Genomic DNA, 24,345 nt, shown 5'->3' on the forward strand with positions numbered 1-24,345 from the left:
TAGACAGTCACCTGCAGCTGGAGGGCCTCAGAGAAGTGATGGAAGGACATCGCAATTGATCCTGGTCAGTCAGGACACACACACCATCCTCCCCATCTTTCCCCCGTGGTACTCATTTATAGCCCTTATGAGTTAAATAAGACTTCAGTTTCCTTTTAGTAGTAACCAGCATAGAATGTTGGGACCCAAAGAAGATGTAGGCCAAATCTATATTCCAGGTGTTAATATTAAAACCCATCCCTTTTAATATTAAAACCTATCCCTTACATCAGCCAATGCCTTTATTCATTCACAGAAAAGTGTTCATGGTACGAAGGCATCCAGCGTTGACTAAGGACTGGACTGTCCCTAAACCTGCACAGTGGGGCCAGGCCAACCCTTTTATGAATGACACAGACCCCGAACAAACAATGCTTCTTTCAAGGACCCTAATTCCTGGGCAACAATTCTGCCTTACACTTACACGTGATATCACATCCTGAATAAGCATGACACAGAGGATATGAGTAATAGATTCTTCCTGCTAAAAGGCAGCCAAATGCTAAAGAATTCGGCCTTAAAGTTGTTCGAACACAATGGGAACAGCGATACTGCACATGGTATATGTCAGAAAGACCCACAAAGCAAAACTGAGCGCCCACTTATATTGATATGCTATTGTTTCTGAATTGGTTGACAAGATTTTTAAAATAGGAAGAAGAAATGGAAAAGGAAAAAAGCATAAAGGGCTAAACAAGTGAATACAAACTAGGAATTGCTGGGCCGAAAATGAACTGTATTATTAGAGAATGGAAGCTTGTGACTTCTAGATACTTTGTCTACTGACAAACAAATACGAGAAGAGCATTTTGTTTTGAGCAGAGGCAAAACCTTTTTTCATTTATCAACAATTTCTGATATATTAAATATGACCATTTTACACTCCCACTTCTCTCACTGTGTGAAAAGAAATGACAAACCATGCAGAACAAGAAAAATAAGATTATATTATTTGACACAAACATTATTGTCCAGAACTATTAAACACTTTCCAAAATAAAGACGTGGTGAAAAAATGTTTAATGCACTCTCATGTAATCCAGGACATCAAGCCTTTTCTGAAAATGAAAAATATGCCAAAATAAGATGCTTGGTTAAATAATGTTTCATTTATGTTTTCCTATAATTTAGATAACTTAATTAAAAGGAAGTTATACCTAATTTTAAAAATGATAAATAGGAATTTTGTTTTGTTATATTTAGGTATTAAATCAGACAACAAGACTTGAACTTCAGCTTCTGGAACATTCCCTTTCTACAAACAAATTGGAAAAACAGATTTTGGATCAGACCAGTGAAATAAACAAATTGCAAGATAAGAACAGGTAATAAAAGTACAAAAACATTTATAATCCAGAATCACACACTTTCTAGATATGAAAGCCTATTTCATATTCAAGCATGGATTCCAAAATACGGAATTTCTTAACGTGTAGTGTGAGGATCAGAAACCTTGTGAGGGAAAGGTAGGGATAGAGTTTGGAAAAAATATTGAAATGGCATGCACCTTCTCACACAGTCCTCAATTTTGTTTTTCATTCCTGGGCCCTTAAAGATTCTCTTACAGAAATCCTCTGAACTGCCTCAATATTATTCATGTTAACCTATAAAAAAATACAGCCAGTATTATGAAACAAAAGTAACACTAGCCTAGGCATTTTAATATTAACGTTACCAAGCTTCTTTGCCTTAGGGCACTCAGTTATTTCCAATGCAAAATAATCTACAGCAGAAAAACTACACTTATATTATAAACCAATGCACATTGCATGATGCAATCCTTACTCTTAAAACATATAAGGCAAAAGCAAAAGTTAATATTAAACATGATTGTATTAATGTTTAAATAAAATATAGAAAAATCCCAAGAAAAGCAACACAAAAGCAGAAATGATGGGTGATGCGTGGGAATTGTTTTCATAGCTCTGTTCCAGTCAGGGACATATGAGGATAATTGTATTCACACACCTACTGTGCTTATTTCCTTGTTTCTGATCAAGGCATGGAAATATCACATGGAGAACAGTCAAGCAACAATATACTCTTTTTATCTTACAATTTAAGTAATTCTTTATTCTTAGCCAAAATTGACGATAAACACTGTGTTATAATCCTTCTTTCCCGTTAATCAGGAACTAAGCTAAACTAATTCTTTCTGTTGTTTAGGTAACAGGTTTAACTTATTATTGATTTAGGGTTTTGAAAAGCAAATAGATTTTTTTTATCCAATTATTTTTCTTTAATGTTTCAATTTTTCCTTCTGCCAAGTGATAAATAAAAGTTTGAGATCAATAATTGAGATATTTCACTTTGTTAAAATGGTCTTATTTAATGAGGTTTTCTTCAATATGTTGCAGTAATGTTGGGAAGACATGGGGGCTGGGTAATTACTTCTGTCACTTGCCAGAACAATAATGTCTTTGAGTCCAGTTTGCTGAACCCACCCTAGTACTGAACATTGTTACTGCCTTACGTTTCTAGTTTAGTATCCTACAACATTCAAATCGTCAGTAAAAATGATCCTTCACACTTTTTTCACTTCAGTCCTTCATAGTATTTCCCAGTTTAATTCATATTGACCAATAATGTGCTTTTCCAATAATTCAAATCTAGTTTTGTATGAAATTCAATTTAAACATCACAACATTTCCTCCACCAAACCACCTTGTCAAACATATCTAACAAACTAAAATTTTATGTGACTTGCAACAGCAGTGTTCCACAACTTGGATTGTAAAAGTCTAACTCAGACTAGAGTTGCATAAGAACTGTTTCTGAGTGACCGGCCCTAGTACAGATACTAAAAGGTACAGCTTTTATCAGCTGATACATCACAAAAGTCATATGTAACAAATCTACACCTGCAGGAAGAATAATCTTTTTAGCAGCTGCAGAAATTATACTCTCTTTTGTCATAAATATGAAATGAAATGACAATAGTAAGGTTTCTTCATCAACTGCTATTAATAAATAAAAATAAGAAAATTGTGCCAAAGATTTTACATCTTTCAATGAGTTTGGCATGCTGTGTTTTTAGGTGCCTTAAATTTTGACTAGTCTAAGATTTCATTTGCAAGATCATCATTACAAAAATATGCCAATGTTTTGCACATTTGACAAAGCATACTTTAAATAATCTTCAATAATTCCCCCAAAGCACAATTGCTTTCTTCATAGAACAGGTTCAAATGAAGTCAGAGTACTTAGTAGGGCCAACATTTTGCTGAAGATTGCCACTATAACACATTTAGAGTCACCAGCTGAAGTTCAAAGTACTATGCATCTTTTCATCTTATCATTCTTTTTTTCTTCCAACAATAAATGATGGATTTAGGGGCTATTTGTGCCAGTTCAATTGAATTGTGATTATTGTCATGGAAAAGTTCTACCATTGACACTGTCCCCTTCTGAAGAGAGGCAATAAAAACTCTCAAAAGAAACACGATTCAGCCTTGATATTTTTGCCAGCACAGGATATTTCCCCACACTTATCAACTGACCACGAACTATGTTATTACAAGGCAGTACCTGAGTCAAACTTTTATAGTGATGATCAAATTGATCCTCCTGTATCAGAAAATCAACAAGATGCAAATGAGCAAAATTCAAACAATGCACGCATACCTCATGCTGCTCCACTTCCTGTCTTCTACCACCTGACAGTATTGACCATGGTATTTGTTGCAATGTGCAAAGTTCTTGCTATGAGTTTGCACTCGATTCTCATCTGTTTTATCCATTTAATTTCCTCTCATTAAAAAAATGTTGATTGTGACTCACTAAACTGATTTCACAAGCCACTAATAGGTCCTAATCTTCATTTTGCAAAATGTTGCTCCAGTTATGATCTCCGAGACTCCTTAGAGCTTTAAGATTCAATGATCTGTGTTTCTGTACTCACTATGTGACTAGAGCTGCTCTCAGAGCCAGCCTGGTCTGGGGTGACCTGATGCTGGGCTTAACTCTTCAATACACGCTTGTATTTAATCTTAAGATTAAATCTTTTAGATCAGGATGTGACTGGTATAGGTTTGGGAGAAAGAGACTAAAGTTTTTTGCTTGTTTGTTTATTTTTTAATATCCATCCCAGAGCATTTAACTCTCATTCACACTCTGGACCATGTGATTGTCACATCTTTCTGCCTCCTCATAGAATATTAAAAACAACAAAAATGGTTGATAACAAATTTCAGCATCATCATTTTGAAGGCAGCATAGATTAATGATTTAAAAATGCCCCATTGGGGCTGGCCCTGTGGCAGAATGGTTAAAGTTCCGTGTGCTCCACTTTGGTGGCCCGAGGTTCACAGGTTCAGATCCTGGGTGTGGACCTACTCCACTCATCCACCATGCTGTGGAAGCATCCCACATACAAAATAGAGAGAGACTGGCACAAATGTTAGCTCAAGGACAATCTTCCTCAAGCCAAAAAAAAGGAAGATTGGCAACGGATGTTAGCTCAGGGTGAGAGTCTTCCTTACCAAAAAAAAAAGCCCCATATATTTTATGTTAATTGTCTAGGTCAAAGCGTTGTAGGATACTTGTTTCCCAAAGCATATTGCCTATACACCTATACTAGAAATGATTTTAGATAGGAAACAGAAAAACCTTATGTATTTATTTTTAGGTTATCTTCTGCTTATGGTAAGTCATTCTGGTTTTTAAATCAATGAAAGTGATATACAAATTAAAAAAATAAGTTAACTGATATCAAGAAGAATATCAAGCAATAATAGTTGAAAAGTGCATATGGTGAAACTGATGAAAGTCAAACGCAAAAGACTGCATTAAGGTAACATTATTTACTGACCTGTTCTGTTGACGGTATATTTACTGTCACATATTGATGTACAGTGACCACTGGGCTGCGATAAATTTAAGGGCTGCAGTTGAATTCTAATAATAATGATTAAGACTGATTGTTACTGCTTATAGGCAAGACCTACAATAGGGAGTCAGTTCCTTAGATGAGTAACACTGTTTGCAGAGCTGAAGACTCAGAAAATGTTACTGCCCATGACACAAAGGCATGATAGACTTACAGATTATTTGAACTAGGAGCAGCATCAGAGATTATCATCTAATCTGATGCCTTCATTTTACATAGAGATTTATTTCTATAGGTGGATATTCACTTAGGTGGATATCCGCCTGAGACCCAGAGAGAGGATGGCCTGCCCGGGTGACTCAGATAGTCCTGTACGGAGCTGAGGTTCTCAGCTCGGGCTCTTTCCACTTGCCCACATGTGTCCCTAACACCGAGGATGCCTTCTCAATGTCCACATCCCTCTTCACTGAAACTAGTCTTCAAATGCACTCCATGTGATAACTTCGAATCATGGACCTTACGTTCTCACCAGAGTATTTTCTCCTCAATGGAGACACAGAAGCTTTGTCACATCCATGAATGTCATCTCAGCAAGCTTGAGCTTCTTCAGAGTTCTTGCTACTTTATAACTCCTTTAACATCTAAACAGAGTGCCCTTGAGAAGTAGAAATTCAATAAATATAAACAACTGTATATGAAACTGATTAGATGTCTATAAAGCACTTGGCTTTGATGGTCATCAGAACACCCTTCACTAACTACAATTATTCTCTTTACAAGTTTCCTGGAAAAGAAAGTACTAGATATGGAAGACAAGCACATAGTTCAACTTCGGTCAATAAAAGAAGAGAAAGACCAGCTCCAGGTGTTAGTATCCAAGCAAAATTCCATCATTGAGGAACTAGAGAAACAATTAGTGACTGCGACTGTGAATAATTCAGTCCTCCAAAAGCAGCAACATGATCTGATGGAGACAGTTCATAATTTATTGACTATGATATCGACACCCAACTGTAAGTAACATTTACATATCATTTTTCTTCAGTTTTAATTGCTGTTAGTGAAACTCTCAAAATTTAAAAAAAAATTTTCATCTTTCAGAAAAGGCACTATTTCTCTTACAAATTTCGTATGAAAGCTTTATAGGGTCTCAGTATAAAAGCAATTGAAAAGAAGGAGGAAGACGAGGGGCGGGGGAATGCATATTTATACCAATTAATTATTATGAAGCAAAAGACCCCAAACATAGTTTTGATTCATGGGCCCAAAGAGCCTACTTTGAGTTAGTTCCATCATTAACTGGATGTATGAAGCTGGGCAAGTTAATTTTTTAAGTGGGAAAAATAATACTAGACAATAGGATTACTGTGAAGGTTAAATGAGATATTATTATAGTAACCAGAATAAGATTGGGACTCAAGAAACGCTAGTTCCCTTCTCTCGCCACATCCTTAAGTATGTTTTTCCTTCATTAGTACTGTTTTACCTTTCAACTTCTCTTAGTTATTAGAGGAAGAAGGGATGCATCTTAGGTTATTAACAGAGATGTGATATATAATCTTTGTGGTACTTTTTAGTTTTTTTCTTAAAGAAATTGGGTTTGGTTCTTACCATGGTTTCTTCATAATGTCTTTTTGACGTGTATTCTTTTGACATAGATAAACTTCACATGTGAAACATGCAGAGATAGTCTTCACTTTCATAAGAAACACGTTCTCACATTTTCCTTGAGTCAGGCAGTTATCACAATTTTAATGTGATAACAAACAAGGAAACAAACAAACAAAAACTGTGGCACGATCTTGATGCTGAGTGGTAGGTCTCACCCTGGGCTGCCAGTTTGCAATATGTGCCCTCCAACTAGAGTTTCACTGTCCTATAATTTAGAAAAATTGTATTTTTTTCACATTCATCAAAAAGGAAAAGCCAATCATCTGACATTGTCTGGTGGGATCAAGAGCGTGAGGTGTTACCTCTGATGACCCCACACAGAGAAAATCACATAGCTCAAATCCTGGCAGAAAACACGAGCTGGGGAGAAAGAGCCCCAGAAGGGGCTTTGGTCTCCGCACTGTGCCTCTAGCTGACAAGCAGGTGTGACCCTGTCCACACCACCCCATCCCGAGACTCCTGCTCTGCAAGTCTCTACAATGAAATATAAACAAATGCGTCCAAGAGCACACATAGACATACACACACATTTTTTTGACCGGGCCAAAAAGGATTGGGAAGTCTAAATGCTGAAAGCAGAGAAAAATCTGAAGGAATTTCATAGCCCTAGAATTTTCACAGGAAGAAGTTCCAAGACAAAGAAATGTTAGGTTCCTCTTTAAGACAACAATTATGGGGCAGCTGCTAAAAATCCAAAGACAACTAAATGTCTTCACCCAATAGTCTAAAGAGATGTATAAAGACATGGCCTCAGATATATAAAAAGGAAAAAAGTACATACTACGGCCTGGACAGGCTAATGACCACTGGGCTGTGAGGTGGCCACTGTGGAGCTCACACTGCTTTTAGGTATGTTCTTTCTTTATTCTTCTGTAATAAGTTTATCGGATTCCACTCAAGATGAAAGATTTTTAAAAAGTAATAGTTTATTGTAGCTGATCGTGAAGTATTTGCATTCCATGTAGTTGATGATAAAAAAGGAAGTATGGATTTTGGTAACAATCTTAGAGAATTAATACAAAACATGCTGAAAGGGTAACTTTTTTGGAAAGGCTAAAAAACTGGCATATCCTTTTTACTTATTGTGAGAATTCAAACGTAAGAAAACTTAGCAACTGAGTGCATCTCGAAATAATAGACTTTGATCTTCTCATGAATGCCATTTCAATGCTTTCCTCTTTTTTAAAAGCAGCTAAGAACTCCTTTGCTGCTAAGGAGGAACAGATCATCTTCAGAGACTGTGCGGAAGCATTCAAATCAGGACTAACGACCAATGGCATCTACACGCTAACGTTCCCTAATTCCACGGAGGAGATAAAGGTAAGGGATTCGTCTCCGGTTTTTGACTCCCTGGCTGTAGGCAGGTCATTCTAGAAGTGGGGGAACTGCAGAGTATAGTTCACACACCCCACATGCTTCCCCAACTCCACTCAAAGCAAAGCAACAGACATTTACTGTCTACCTCACAAAAAGTACTTGCCAAGGGCTCTAAGTCCAATCACTGTGCACGGAACAGCCACATGGTATTAATGATGAAGAAATACATATCTTACTACATACATCTATCTTCTACGTAAGACGTATCTATCTTATAGTCTCCTTGCATTTGGTTTCATCGTGCAGACTGTCAGTTGCTTTCCTTGAAGCGTCAGACCCATTTCATTAATTTTATTTTATTTATTTATTATTTAGCGAGGAAGATTCGCCCTGAGCCAGCATCCGTTGCCAATCTTCCTCTTTTTTTTTTTCCTGAGGAAGATTAGCCCTGAGCTAACATCTGCCAATCTTCCTCCATTATGTATACGGGATGCCTCCACAGCATGGGTGACCAGTGGAGGAGGTCCATGCCTGGGATCCAAACCCGCAAACCCTGGGCTGCCGAAGTGGAGTGTATGGAACTTTAACCACTCGGCCATGGGGCTGGCCCCTCATTTCATTAATTTTAAAGAAAATATCTTCCAAATACCAATGTTCGAATAACCATAGTTTGTCTTTCAATTGTTATTTCAAGTAACAAGAGTATTCTATCCAAATAAAAAAGGCCTCATTCAGCTCACAACTAAGGCAATCACACAGAAGTTGTTCTTTGGGACAACGGTGGTACTTTCGTGTGCAGAAGTGACTTATACACATTTCCCATTTCATCACAGAGAATATAAAAAGTTATGCACTCAGCAGTAGAAGTTTAATAAAATTAATTTTTACTGCTTTGTTCCCCCCAAGTGCGAGCATGTGACTGAAGAGTACAGTGACTCTAGCTCGGTTTGTACTATTCCCTTGATCCACGCTAGGGCGCCAGCAGTGTCACCCACTAGTGCCTTTGTACCATCCAGGAAAATGCCACCCCAGTGTCAAAGGCCAAGAACGTCGTAGTTATTATGGAAACAGTTCCAACCTTGTGGACTTGCCGCAAGGCTCTCAGGGACCCCCAGGAGTCTGCAGGCCACACCGTGAGGACCGCTGGGGCAGGCCATTCTTATGCCATCTAATGTAGGCTGGAAGACTTTCATTTTCTTCCCAAGTGCATGGAGTTTACTTGAAGGTGTAAGCTCCATACTGTGTGGACAGTGAACTAACAACCAGAACTTAGCATCAGGAGAAGCTAGTGTATAGCTTAACTCAATTTCTCCTTAGTTATTCTGGATTACTCACTGAGTATGGTTCCCGAAGTTGCTTTGGGAGACATTGAGATTTAGATAAGAAAAGAAAAAAATCATTTCCCCAGGGAATATTTCAATGTGGCTTCTCTTAGAAGTTTGATTAGGTAAAATAATATCACATGAGCATCAGTGTAAAGTGTTATGTAAAGAGTGGATGACTGCATATATTAAATGTCTATAAGTCTGCATCTCACTGTAACAGCAGCTACACAGTGAACTGAAGTAAACACTTACAGAAAAGACACTAGAGACTGCATCGAGTGGAAATTTTAGAGGCCCCTGGAAGAGTGTTATCTCTTTGAACTCAGTATTATCCTCTGTACTTAAGATGGTAATAAAGAAAAACACTTTAAAAATGCAGGCATTAAGGGTTTAAAGATATGAAATTTGAAATAGTAACATATACCTTGACTATGAATTTAAAGGATAAATATTGTACTATTCAAGATAATACTTTCCAAAGCAATCTTTCTAATTCATTCATGCTGCCTTAAATCAACCTTGAAATCAGTTAATGTCCCTAGCACCCTAGAAGCAGTGCATTGGGAGAGGAAAAAACCCAAGTAGTCCGTGCGGATGAAAAAGTAATGAACAGACCCTTCATAAGCCTTTCAATCCCCTTTGCAATCTGGTTTTCCTGACAATTCTTTGCATGCTATTGTCAGTCACCAGATGTTAGTCTCTTCCTGGCCCAGAGATAACAGGGACAGGAGTGACAAGAGGAGGATAGAGGATACGAATAAAATGTGAATGCTACCAATGCAAATCCAGAAGGACCATCACCACTTGGACAGTACTATCCTACTGCTGGATAAGTGCTTTTCTCACTTAGAGCAATGTTCCCACCCCAGTGCACTATACCAACCCATTGACCTCACAGAAGATGAAAATATACAGCACTCTGGGATGACGTGAGTCTCAGGTCGTGGTTGGAAATATTAGGATTTATATTCCTTTTAAACACGTGCAGTAAAAATAACTCATTTACCACAGCAGGGAATAACAATCTTTCAAAACCTCAGTTTTCTCATTTCTAAAATAAATGGTCCAGATTAAGTTACCTTTAGATTCCCTTCCAGACTCCCTAACTCACAATCTGATCCAGGAAGAGAAAGCTGGACAGACTTGGGTTTAAATTCCGGCTCTGCGAATTCGTGCCTCTGAGCAAGTCGTTTAACCTGTGTGAGCCCTCAGTTTCCTAATCTGTAGCATGACATAATACCCCCAGTCGTAAAGAGCGGTTTTGAGGTGATGATGGAGGTACCCAGGACAGCACCGGCTACTTAGCACGCATTCAATAAGCAGGAAGTGTTCTCATTCTACTGCCCCCAAGACTATGGCAGGGGACCAAATTTTGCCCTGTTTCATCTAACTCAAGAAAACAAGGTTCAAAAGATCTTTGGGCAGATCTTTGCTAAAAGGGCCTACATATTTCATTTTTGAAAAATTCATTAAGTTTTTGTACAAGATAGACACTGCAAGAAGGCATTTATTAGAAACATTAGAGCACGTTTTTTTCCTAGTTAGGACACAATAGTTTCTTTCCCTAAATTTCATAGGATACCTGTCTCCTAATGTTTATCTATGTGTTTGCTGTCTAATCAGTCATTCACCATGGCCTCAGAGCTGAAGCGTAACATTTCAATCAGGCATTATTTGCTGAAAGACATCAAGATTTAGAGCAAGATATCAGCTCCCTGAACCATGCAATAGTGCGCTAACCAAAAGTATGCACTGCCCCAGGTTTGCTGTAATTGGAGCGGTGAAGTCTTGGGCATCACTGAGGACTTCTGCTTCTCTGCTCCTGATAGAATCAACTTCATCATTTTCACTCAGGACCTCTGGCGACGTGGATAACTCTATTTGAACACGATCTTTCCCTCAAAGTTTCATGATGCAATTAACCATAATACTTCAGTTTTTATAAACTCTCTCATTTTTTTTTTTAAAGATTTTATTTTTCCTTTTTCTCCCAAAGCCCCCTGGGACACAGTTGTGTATTTTTAGTTGTGGGTCCTTCCAGTTGTGGCATGTGGGACGCGGCCTCAGCATGGCTTGATCAGCGGTGCCATGTCCGCGCCCAGGATTCAAACTGGCGAAACCCTGGGCCACCAAAGCAGAGCGCGCGAACTTAACCACTCGGCCATGGGGCCGGCCCCTCTTGTATTTTTTTTTAATCTGGACAAAGTAATATTAAGAATGTTCTAATAATCTTATCATTGTCCCTGATGGAGTTAGAGAACAGCATGGCTCAAATCATTTATGCTCTGGTAGTGAGTCCCAGCCATTCGAGTACTGACTCTGATTTCCATAACAAGATGGACTTGTTCTCTGATTTAAAAATCAGTAACTTCATAATGGTGATTTTGACACCAAAGAATCAAATACGCTTGGAACAAGGATACGATCACTAAGAACCATATTAATTCTTTCCACCCACTAGCACGTCACTTAGGATAGAGGGGAATTAACTTCTCTGTACACACATGACTCCTCAAACTAATGTAGCTTATTCAGCTGGTTTACTAAATGGATTTTTTTTAAAAAGATATAGTGATAGAAGTGAGCAATACTGACCATTTTGTGGACCACAGGCAAATAAGCAGCAATATTACTCATGAACCGATTTCAACTTGGAGCTGTCTTGAGGGACTTTTGGCCTAGTAACAAAAGGGTCAAGTTTCTCTGTTTCTGGCAGCATAGTACAGTAGAAAAAACATTACAGAATTAGGAATTAAAGAGACCTTATTCAAATCCTGTATTCCACCTAACAACTGAATGTCTCTGATCAAATTAATCTAGCTTTACCAAATTTTTTCTCTTTTCAAAAATGGAGAATTATCATATCCCAGCAACTCTGATTACAGATGATATAGGCAAAGTACCTAAGACAGTGCTTGGAAGAGAGTGGTGCATAGCTATGATAATAATGAAAATTAATAATAATAATATCAATACAGCGTGGTAATAAGGGATTACCTTAAGCAGATCAATTTTACATGCCTGATTAATTTAAAATGGGGAAATCATTTTATTCTTAATAAATGTAATTTTCTTTAATGCAAAATATGTCTCCAAACATGAGGATCATCAGGAAAGTGGTGTGGGCCAAGTGACCTTCATGGAGAGAGACTAGAATAGTGGTGGAGCAAAACCTGCTGGAGGACAGGGCGCTGGGTTCCAATTGCAACTCTCTATTCCATTAGCAATGAGACATCAGGCAAGCTGCTTAAAATAAAAGAGCAGGCCTTGGTTCTCCTCTAGCCCTCATTCTCTAGGATTTTAAGTCCCAAATGCAGAATAGTTCACATTTAAACTTACTCTGCCATAATTATCTCCATTATTCCCTCAAAGACCATGGAAAACAACAAAGGAAGAATATTTCTAATTGGTTTTGAACCTTAACTTTCATATTTACTGCCTTGAATGCTGTAGGGAAATTTAACTTTCTGGAAAACTTTTTCGTTCTACTATAATCTCATTATTTAAAACTATTTATGTAATCTTATTTTCAGAGGTTTTTAATTTCATAATAAAACTCTGGCTCAGTTGAAATTGAGCATGCATGCTCCTAGCCCAAGAAAGAATTTTGTGTTCTGAACAAAGTTTATACCCACGAAGCCAGTTTAAAAGCAGGAATAAAAAGAGCTGGGAAGAGAAATGCCATGGGCAGTGAGTAAAGTGCAAGGAAGCCTGAGGTCATGATCTGTGGACTAGAGCTGCCAGGCCATGCTCAGGTCACATCCACCATATTCAGTCCCTGGACGACTTAGGTCCCTTGTACTGAGGGATGAACTGAGCAACCCAACTTTTATCCTACATGGAGGAAGCCTAATAGCCCCACAGAATAACATAACTGGAGTCTTGAAAACCCTACGATACGAGAGGATCCCTTTTCCATAACTCTCTGAAGAGCTGATAGGGACTGGCAACTATCCTATAGATTTTCAGGGCTCTGGACTCCAACTGACAGGTTTCTACTGGTTGGAGAGGAGAGGTTTGGAGCCAGTCTGTCCCATTCAAAATGAATCTCTAGGGAACAACGATCTTTGGGTCAGCCATTGGGTGGGTCTTTAGCCTAGAAGAGATGATGACAAGACAGTGATATTTTCATCAACACGTCGTGTTATATTACTGTTTATTTTTCACCATCATTTTAAATTCCTAGTTTTCCATTTATTTAAAACCATCTGTTTCTTGGAAGACCACAAAGATTTACCCCAGAGAACCCTATCAGCACAAATGTTGTTCTAGGTATCTGCATTCATCTCGTTTCTGTTATTTAAGATGAAGACATGAGTCACGACGTTTCTCACACAGTATAACGGTGCGCTTCCCCTTGGCAGGCTTACTGTGACATGGAAACTGGTGGAGGCGGGTGGACCATTATCCAGCGACGTGAAGATGGCAGTGTTGATTTTCAGAGGACGTGGAAAGAATATAAAGCGGTATGAATACTCTTTAAAACATCTGAAAATAATTTTCTTTGGGAAAGCTAACTCTCAAGATCTGCAGAAACTTCACCACAAATCCACAACTAACCAATGACTTTTGACAATTTTATTTTATTTTTTTTTACCAATGGGTTCTTTTTAACTGCTGTTTCAGTCTCCCCATTAAAGAATGGCCCTGTCACTGTAACGTAAACTCTATGTAAAAACAAAGGCATGCGGGTGCTAGGCTTATTTTTAATGGCAGGCTCAGCACTTCGGGGTAAGCCAACTGTTTCACAGTTCTTCCCATGTCGACGGACTTCGCTGCTTCTGCTTATGTTGCTATTGGTGGCTCCCCAAGTGGTTCTAATTTTTCTAATACTAATTTTCTTCCAGTAACAGCTTTGTTTCTTAAAATTGACCCTTAAAAAAATCTACTTTCTTCTACGGAAGAACCCAGATTTTCACAGTCCAGGAAGGAATTTCTGCTGAATATTTGATAGTTATATCATGCCACATTGATGGACTATTGATTTCAAATACGTGACGAAAAAATACATGCGGTAATTTAATTTTATGACTTGGATTCCAGGGATTTGGGAACCCTTCGGGCGAATACTGGCTGGGAAATGAGTTTGTTTCACAAGTGACTAATCAGCAACGCTACGTGCTTAAAATACACCTTAAAGACTGGGAAGGGAACGAGGCTTATTCACTGTACGAACACTTCTATCTCTCAAGTGAAGAATTCAATTACAGGTAGGTCCATTATAGGTAACTGAAGGAAGTTAAAGGATTTACTGGGGGATTACTCCAGAAAATGAGAACCCCGTTGTATTAACCAGGATCTAAACTACTCTTATTAGACTATCCTAAATGGAAAAACACCTTGTTTCTTAGAGTTCTTTGCTGCCTTTAGGTAAATTTCTCTCATTTTAAAATTCTAACTTTAGTTTTAACAGTCGAAGGGAAACTTCATGAGGGCACTATTTTGTCCATGGCGTGTGCTGCGTATCCTCAAAGTATAGATGAGCCCTGTCCTGAAGATAATGGGCATTCAATCACTGTTTGTAGGATACCTGCATTTAGTGTCTCTATAATAAAATGTCATGCCAATATCATAACAGATGCATACCTATGACTGTATTGTTTTCTTCCAAGAGGTTTTAAAAGTTAAATATACCTTTTTGTAGTTTAAGCACATTCCATCGTTATGTTCCATCCCAAAGTCAGGATGAGTTGCAAGTTTAAAGGTGGTAGGATTAGGCAGGATGTCAGTCAGTCAGCTCCTCTGCTCTCTGCTGTAGAAAGCACTGCTGATTCTCAGCACTCCCACAGAATTTGCCTTGTGCCACCAATTTGGCGGCCCTAATCTCAAATGTTCCAAGAAAAGCATGGGCAACCTTGACTCGGAATTTACTTTCTGGCTCTAAAATGCCATGAGAGTAGAGACAGAGAGCCATGAGAGGATTGAAAGGCTAGCACCTTGTAAGGCAAGTGTACACACGTGTGTACGCTGTTATACAGAACTTCCAGAGATGCATGTGCAGTGATAGAGACAGAAGTGAGATTGCGCATCAGGTGGCATCAAAGGAACTGATCTGAGGAGGCACAACAGAACAGTTTAGTCACCAACGGAGCCCTGAAGGAGCCTAAAGAACACAGACGGTGGTGTTAGGTGATCGTGAAGCACATATTCTGAAACACCTTCTCTTAAGGTCAGAAATAAACAAACGAGGTTCAATAGGAACATCAGAGAAAATAGTCATCATCTGGCCTACAGCCCCATCTAAATCTCATTAATGCCCAACTCAGACCCTCTGCTCAACAGAAATTCCAAGATCTGAATAGTTTGGAAAATAAACATGACTTCAAAGTCCTTGAGCTGGCTTCCCGGGGAGAGTCACAATGGACAGCATGGGAAAATGGACCGAAAGTCAGCTTGCCCAAACAACTACCTGAAAACTGTAGAATGTCCAGTAAGTCCTGCTTCATCAACAGTGGATCAAAGTTCAGAAGCGTGTTTTGAACACAGACAACGGACAACAAGCATTGACCTGACTTTTAAAAAGTCAGTGAAACACAGTCCATCAACTCTCATTATAGAAAGAGCAGGGCTCTCTCAGAGAGGCAATGACCCAGATGAATGAAAAGAGAGGTGGTGGGCCTCGTTACAGCTCCAAGTGGACTCCAAAGAGATCAGCACTTCAGTGAATTTTTAGATGCGAGTGGTTGGTCATTGTTTTACCTCCAAGCTAAATATTTTTTCAACTGGCAACAGTTAGGAATCTACAACAGAAGAATTAAAAAAAAAAAAAAAAGAAAGAAACACAAAAATTAAGGATTAAACTGTTTACATAAGAAGATTTTACAGAATGGGTCATTACCCTTGTACACTGACATTATAAAACTATTTTAAAGTAAAATGGTTCTTAACAGATATTTCCTTTGGAAATCCAATCAGTTTTTGGATATGCCATTTAAAAAAGCACACATTTGTTTAAAGCTCAGTTTAAAATACTTGGCAGCGTAAGACAGATATTACATCAAGAAAATTATTAGCCTAATAAAACATGTCAATGTGATAAGAAACTGTGATAAGGCTAAAACTTATAATAACTACAAATGTTTCATAATGCCAACTGTATGTAGCAGCTGAGTTGTTTTTTACTAAAGAAATGTTCCCCAAATGTTGGAAAACTGAAAAACACATGTTACAAGGAATGGATAAATGCACCAATAGAAAATGATTCTTTTTATCAAAATTAAAAACTATTTGTACATTAAACCTTAAAAACTGGTCACTTTTCAGAAGCATTCTGGCAGTTATATACAAATGCTGAGATTTCATTATTAAATGCTGCGTTCCCTTTTCCTTCACTTCATTGTAATATAAAAGCAACTGATACCAATTTAAAGCAATTTCAAAAATGTGGCTATTCTTAATAACCAAACTTTTAAAGAAAGCAACTTCAAACCAACGGGCCACATAATAGGATCTAAAAGTATACAATCTTTATAAGAGAGGCTAACAAAAAATAGTATCCTCCCTTATTTTGCCCACCTTAGAGGAAATTTAATGAGTTCCACAAGAACTGAAATTGTTCTAAGGAGACAGGGAGTCAAAAGGAGGAAAAGTGAGGGAACAGTTTGTCTCAGTCATATCTATAATTAATGAGAAGGGCCTGGAAAGAAATGGAAGTGTTTTGAAATCCTGACGATCTGTAGAACTTACATGAACTCAAAATCCTAATGACATGGGGCCGGCCCGGTGGCGCAGCGGTTAAGTGTGCATGTTCCGCTTTGGCGGCCTGGGGTTCACTGGTTCGAATCCCGGGTGCGGACATGGCACCGCTCATCAAGCCATGCTGTGGCAGGCATCCCACATATAAAGTAGAGGAAAATGGGCACAAATGTTAGCTCAGGGCCAGTCTTCCTCAGCAAAAAGAGGAGGATTGTCGACAGATGTTAGCTCAGGGCTGATCTTCCTCGGGAAAAAAAAAACCCTAATGATGAGTAGAACTTATACAAATGCTTTGTAGCAGGTATTTAGAGGCTGTGCCAGGGGCCAGGGCCATTTTTGAAACATGAGGATAATAGTGAAATTCAGAAATTCAGTCAATGCCTTATGATCAAATTTCTAGAGTTACAATATTAAAAACAATTTTAAATCTAAGTCATTAACACAAAAGTTACCTAGAACTAACGCTTTATGGAACCTCATTTGATATGCTCCCTGCTGCCATCTTTTTCACAACTACCTCCTCAATAAACAAACATCCCTGTTAAGGTGTGCACCAAGGAGGAACCACACAGAGGAGTCAGATGCATGCGGTGCAAATACTAGCTCTACTGTGTACAAGATGTGACTTTGGACGAGTTCCTATCTCTGAACCTCGATGATTTTATATACAAAATCAAGAGTAATGCCTGCTTCTTGGTGTTGGTATGGGCATTTGGTGCACATGCCCCTGAAAGTACCTGGCATAGCCTGGTTAGAGTGAATCCCTGGTGAACCTTTCCTCTCTTCTCCACCCTCTGTTCTAACATGAATTCTTGGAAATTATATCCCTTTCAAGGTGGTGGTTGGCAAATGTGAGCAGGTATTACAAAGACGAGCATCATTTGGAGGCTTAAAGAACCATTCTCCCTCTGACACTGCAGCATCCGCAGGACAAGAAGACTCAACTGGAGGCCAGGCTCCCACAGCCCCTGTTCCAACACAGTCACACACTGCCACGTGGAGCCCTGTTCTGAGCTGTACCCAGCCAATCAGCCATGGGCTTTCCTGCAGCCGTTTACATACCTCCTCCTTCCCTTCCATTCTCCTCACTGGCACACAGATCACTGTGCAAGCCAGATTTCTGCCATCTTCTGAAAGTGTGGGCTGTTATCTAGTGTCTAGCTTAATATTATGTTTATTCCTTTCTCAATGCCTAGCGGGCTTATGACAATACTATAAAGAAAAGAGGGAAAGCAGCCATAAGGATTTATTTTCCACACAGTTCTGTAGATTTCTACTCCAAATGTAATGATCATTCCTTGTTGTCTGCTGCCCTCCTCACCCCCACCACTCTACTGAAAATAATGATGTTTGAAGCTGTCCAGTCAGCTCAGGACTCTCACTTCTCTAAGGATATTGCCTGGAGGTCTGGAAAGAGGGTCCCCTTACGCTGTATTTTCCCCTCTTCTGTTTATCTAAAAGCAGCAGGAAAATAAATTACAGGGCCCTGAAGTCCCTGCTGATGCTTGTGCAAGTGATATGCATTGAAGGTTTCACGAAAACATTCCTCTTTGCCTAAGGATTTGATGATAAGTTGGTTCCTGTTTATACCAGTGTGAAAATATTTTGTCCAGAGTATGCATTAGTGCACTAACCAGCACAGAACGCATTTCTGTAGAACGGAATTCTTCATTATAAAAAATTTTCCACTATGGTAAATCAACAACCCAAGCCAATTACGTTCTTTTTTTTTTTTTTTCTTTGCCTGCTTACAGGATTCACCTTAAAGGACTTACAGGGACAGCCGGCAAAATAAGCAGCATAAGCCAACCAGGAAATGATTTTAGCACAAAGGACGCAGACAACGACAAATGTATTTGCAAATGTTCACAAATGCTCACAGGAGGTAGGATGGCTTTTCTCTCTTCCTATTTGTGTTGGCAAGGAAGAATTTCATAGAATGAAAGGTCGGCTATTTGGACTTCAACCTGTGACTGGTGACAATGTCCACATTTCATAAATAGACACACTCACTCGATGCAGGGACATTTGTTTTTCACTTTTTCAGACTGTTGAGTTTAAGCAAGAATGTGATATTGAGCTAGAATTGTCAGCAGGCCAACAGTGTCTCTTCAGGACCTAGCCCTGGGGAGGAGCGGAGACACGTGACATTCAGCAAGCTCTCCTGAGTTTGTGCTCGCTGAGCATCAGATGTTGGAGAGATGCTTTAATTTCATGTTGCTTTATTAAAAAGGTTGAAAATTCAAAACGGCAACCCAAACAGTGATATAGATCCATTACTATAGAAATGCTTCCAACCAACAACTTATTGTTCAAACAAGGAATTTTCAGTTTTCAGGTTTTTTTCCTCAAGGATTTCATTAATATATAGCAAATACTTATAAACACAAAGAAACTAATTAACCAACCTGCTTTTTTAGTGCACCAAATTAAAATGAATGATTGTCCACTTTAAATTAAGGCTTTTATTTTCAGGTTCTTCTTGTTTTCAACCTTCCATGTCAGACTTCTTTTAAAAAAATGGAAAACACACCCATAAGCAAATAACTGTTGTAACAGTCACTTAAAATGGCTAAATTAGTATTCAGAAACACGTAAGAGTTCAATGACAGGAACCAACTGCTAGAAAATTTATTCTTCTGATTTCTAAAAGTTTAAAAATTGAATAGCCAGAACCAGTTAATAGTGACTGACAAGTCTCTCAGTCACTGTCGAGTTAGTTTTTAAAAACATCGAAAGATTTAAAACAGCAACAAAAACTCTGCCAAAAGCACAAACCGAATGCAATGCAGACAGGAAATCAGCAGGTTTAATACGTGGAGACCATAAACTGTGTTCCCAAAAATCCACCCATTACTCACCCAGGGAAACCAAAGGTAAGAGCTATGGTCAAAATAGTTTATAATTATAAGGTTTTACATAAGCAAGGAAGAGATCTAAGCTTATTGTATGTTCCCACTTCAGTTAAGAATTTTTTACAGTCCAAGAAAGAAGTTATTTATGAAAATAATTTAAAATTCAGTAATTTTCATGTCTTTAAAATAATACTGAAAGAATTAGGCTCCACTACAGAAATCAGTCCTACAGTTCCTTAGATAATATATTTATATATATATATAATATAATTGGCAACACAGGTCTTCCCTATTAGCCATAATTATATCAAGAATAACTTCTATGAGAGAAAGCTATTATATAGATTATGTAAAACCTGCCTGTCTCCCACATTCTACCATAATAATCCTTTTTAAAGCCAATGGGAAGGGGAAAAGGCATGGGGTGAGGGGACCAAAGACACCCGGTCCTTTTCTCCGTCTGCATTCCCGCACTGAGCCAGCCGTCCACTCGAGAGGGCGGCGGTCTTCAGACCACCCATATGCCATGAGCCTCTCAAGAGAGTAGGGGAAGTGCATTAATAACCAAGGAAACAACATATTTATTTACTCAAATCAAGATTTAGGGCTGAGAGTGGAAGTGGAAAAGAGACTGGGGAGAAGAAACGCAGCCCAAGAGAGAAAGTGGGGAGGTCCCAATGATAAAGAGGTTAGATTCCAGCCCATGGTCAGCTAGAGTTTTGCATGGACAGTAAATTCTATAGTTCAGCCAAATAACAGGCTCCAGAATGCACAGACCTAGAAATCTGTAATATTCTTTAATATTTTTAAGGATTCCGAGTAACACACAGAATTGTCTTATCAAACTGACCAAATCAACTCCAGCCATGCAGCTGCTAAAGAATTTAGGCACCTGGAGGAAATTATTGGTGATCACAGTCCAATGTATAAATATTAATATAATAATTGCATCAGAATATTTTTTAAAGAAATAACACTTCACAGATACAACTAAAGCTGCCCTACCAACCCCTGCCCCTCAGGTGACCACTGAATTGAGGTTCATTCACATTATTTATTTATTTTACTATGAATGGAAATATCAATAATAGTTATTTTGTTCTGTATTTTAAAATTTTACATAAATGGCATCATCCTGTAAGTGTCTTTCTAACACAGTGTTTTTAAGATTTATTCAGATTAACGCAGGTAGATTGAGGTCATTCCCTCCCCTCACAAACCCAGGGCCTCCAGGCTGCTCCTGTTCTAGGTAACAGCATTCAAACCCCAAGCCTAGCATTCAGGTGTAGATGTGGACGCACCTCCTCAGCTGTGGTGCCAAGCACCACCTCTGCCCCTGGCTTTACCTTAGTGAGTGTGCCACTGTAGCTTTAAATTTCCTTTTTGTCTATGAAACTTAGATATCCTTTTTATCTAGTTCCGCTGAGTACTTAAAATTTGTTATATTTTAAACAAAAAGAATTTCTTTGGTAGGGGGAGTGGAGCGTGAATCTGTCCAGTCCACTGTGTGGCTGGAACTGGAAAGTAATCCTGTTGAGTCACCCAAAAATTCTTCAGTTTTTGACTTAGCCATTCTTTCACCTGTACCGTGTGCTTACCAGATCAGGACTGTGGATGACTGGCCTTTCCACACAGCACAAGAAAAAAGGAGTAAGACAGCTCGTAAAAACATGAGCCATAATGGAACTGTGCTTTAACCAGTGTAAAGGTGGGAAACCGTACTCCTCAGCTGTCAATACAGCACATTGTACACTCAACAGTATCTGCCTCCTTCAAATGCATGGAATGTGATTAGTGGACTAGCCGAGAATTTCCAAATCCCTGGTGAGACAGTTGGGGTTACCTAGTTCCTAATTCCTTCCATGTTTGACTTTCACAGGCTGGTGGTTTGATGCATGTGGTCCCTCCAACTTGAACGGAATGTACTACCCACAGAGGCAGAACACAAATAAATTCAACGGGATTAAGTGGTACTATTGGAAAGGATCGGGCTACTCGCTCAAGGCCACAACCATGATGATCCGACCAGCAGATTTCTAAATGCCACACACACCTGAGGAACGCTGTATTGTACTGTTTTCAAAGACTTAACCCCAAAGCTCTGAAAGACACAGCTGCGTACTGTCTCCTCGTCCACCTCAGACAGACAGCATGCTCTCGGGTGCGGAAGGAATCCGTGGGCTCCAAGTTAGAGCCCGTGAATTTCATCACTTGAACCTGTACCACTCAGTGAACCAAAGCTCAACCCAGAACAAGCAACAACCTGGCGCTGTGACCTGGTGGAATGCCTGGGCGAAGACACAGCTGAGCTTCCGGATAACACTGACGATTCACAGACTGTTGTCACAACCAAGAATGTTATGTGCGAGCTCATCAGTAAATAACTGGAAAACAGAACACTTACACTATATAGTAGAGATAATCTTGGAACTGCATTCTTGTAAGCACTGTTTATAGATTGTGTAAATAGCCATATGTGCTGAATTCATAATCAGAATTCACTATCACAATTAAAGGGAGGAAAAAAATTCTCTAAGCCATAAATATATATTATATATTCAGGGATTTTCTGAGAAGTGGTTATCAGCAGTTTAATATTTGGAGAAGCAAAAACATAGTTAACGCATTTTTACTCCTCCTCTTAGGTGCTTTAAATTTTCATTTTGAAAACAGCATTATTTACATATGTGTCAACAGCTTAGTTTTAAGGGAACGCTCAAATATATATTTCAAGTTTATATGGTGAAAACGTCCAGGATCTCTGAAATTATTAATAGAGATGTATGCTCTTGTAGTTTATATGAAGATTGTACTATTTTTTTTTTCCTGCCTGGCTGTTAAATATGAAGGTATTTTTAGTAATTAAATATAACTTATTAGGTGAGATGACTGCATTTAACTATTATGATAATATTTACAATTTTGTAATTTGATTCCCAAAAACTGATTGTGCCTCATGACAAGGAAAATTTTGATTTTTAATGATGAAGAAAATTGCACATTTAATATCATGACAAAGAGGCTTTACTGTCTTTCAGTCACTGTTCTAAGATAGAGGTCTTTTTTCTCTTCTAGTAAGATGTATTTTGGAGAACAAGGCTATAATTGGTGGTTGAGAAAGCCCTTCCATTTAAGACACTTACAAAGCTGTACTTCTCAAGCTAGATTCAGCTCTAAAGTTATTTAAGGAAAAAAATAATTTGCATTAGTAAGATTTTTTTTTTAATGTCCACCAGCAAACTTAAAAAAAAAAAGTGTTCTGGAGTGCAAAAACAAAATCTGATGTTTATCGTATATTCGAATGTTTACAGAAAATTTTGAGAGCACGGATTTAAGCTCAGGACTGCAAAAACTTATACTCCTAGAGGGTTAACTCTGAAGCTTCACAGTACAATTAATGCTAATGAACATTTGTGTAATGCTTTGTAATTCTGAAGCAGTTTCTCATATATTTGATTTTGAGTCAGCTGCTAGGAAGCTTCCAGCCAGATGTGCAACCAGCATTTACCTCGTGTCTATCATCACCTTAGACTGTTCTGCTGCTATTTTTTCCTTTATTCCAATTTTCTCACCTAATTTACTTTAGCCTTACATGCTCCCCCACCTCGACTTGGTTTTACAACACTCACTTGTTGCTACGTGTTTTGAGTCAGTTTATGGACTCTGGAAGAGTCAGGTGCTCTGCTTTTCCCATCATGTTATAATATCCTTATATAATATCCTTCCCAGTATATTAAGTGAGTAAAGAACCTCTCCATCCTAGAACAGTTCCTCTTATCACATTTAAGAAGGCTTTATAAATTCAACAGAGGTATCCCAGCTTTGGGTCAAGGTAAAAAACATCCAATAATAAGAAAATATCACCGCTTCACAAGAAACAGTAAATTTCTATGATATCTCAATGATTGCATGACAGATACTGAGGCGGGGGGAGACAATACAGGAAAAACTGGCAACAATGTAACTTATATCACTTGCCCACATAGGCAGGTAAAGTGAATTTCAAAGGCAAACCTCACTGTGCTCTTCAGACTTCTATCTACTCTCTTATGACAGAAACTGGGGGGATTTTGTGTTTTTATTTTACACTTCAATTCCTTACATGCATTTCAAATGAACAAAAAGTCTTAATGAGAGGAATTTTGTCTCTTCTCAAGAAAATATTTATAAAGTTGAAAGGAAATCAAAATAGTAATATTAAAAATGAAAACAAAAACAACCCAACAACTTAGCTATCTACAGTGGTGAGAGGTCAGACTCCAACTTCTTGTTATGGTAAAGTCACACAGCATAAACAGCTAAAAAACATGAAGACTGGTCACAGACAAAAATCACTATTGATCTTTCAGGTATTAATCTTTTCAAAGAATAAGCTGTCACAAACCAGTTAACATTTTTAAAAATGAAGCCAACTTCTGTCCAATCCCACTTCCAACTAAACCTTAAATTACCTACTTGATTATTGCTTAATCTTTTAAAAAATCAGAACCTGGAACTTTTCCATTAAGCATTTGAAATACTTAAAAGTAAAAGAAAGTGGAGTTAAAGCTGAGTTTAGGAAAAACACCAAAATATAAAGACCACATCATAATGCTAGCAGGCCACAATTCTTATA

General features: G+C 38.4%; 2 protein-coding genes across 17 annotated transcripts in view; one reads left to right on the top strand and one right to left on the bottom strand.

Annotated features, from left to right (window-relative positions):
- The window catches only part of ANGPT2 (angiopoietin 2), a 54,473-nt gene extending 31,859 nt beyond the window's left edge, over window positions 1-22,614 (top strand). The window contains exons 3-9 of one of the 2 annotated variants that reach the window (XM_001494120.7): window positions 1,243-1,364; window positions 5,648-5,880; window positions 7,731-7,858; window positions 13,545-13,646; window positions 14,224-14,390; window positions 18,630-18,760; window positions 21,610-22,614. In XM_001494120.7, coding sequence (XP_001494170.2) covers window positions 1,243-1,364; window positions 5,648-5,880; window positions 7,731-7,858; window positions 13,545-13,646; window positions 14,224-14,390; window positions 18,630-18,760; window positions 21,610-21,770 — 1,044 coding nt within the window. In that variant the 3' untranslated portion in view covers window positions 21,771-22,614. Of the gene's footprint in view, window positions 1-1,242; window positions 1,365-5,647; window positions 5,881-7,727; window positions 7,859-13,544; window positions 13,647-14,223; window positions 14,391-18,629; window positions 18,761-21,609 lie in introns of both variants that reach the window. The other variant, XM_005606424.4, reaches the window with a different exon arrangement.
- The window catches only part of MCPH1 (microcephalin 1), a 234,027-nt gene that overhangs the window by 100,777 nt on the left and 108,905 nt on the right, over window positions 1-24,345 (bottom strand). The gene's annotated exons all lie outside the window — the stretch shown is intronic.

The sequence above is a fragment of the Equus caballus genome, chromosome 27 (genome assembly GCF_041296265.1).
Source record: "Equus caballus isolate H_3958 breed thoroughbred chromosome 27, TB-T2T, whole genome shotgun sequence".
NCBI classification, from domain to species: Eukaryota; Metazoa; Chordata; class Mammalia; order Perissodactyla; family Equidae; genus Equus; species Equus caballus.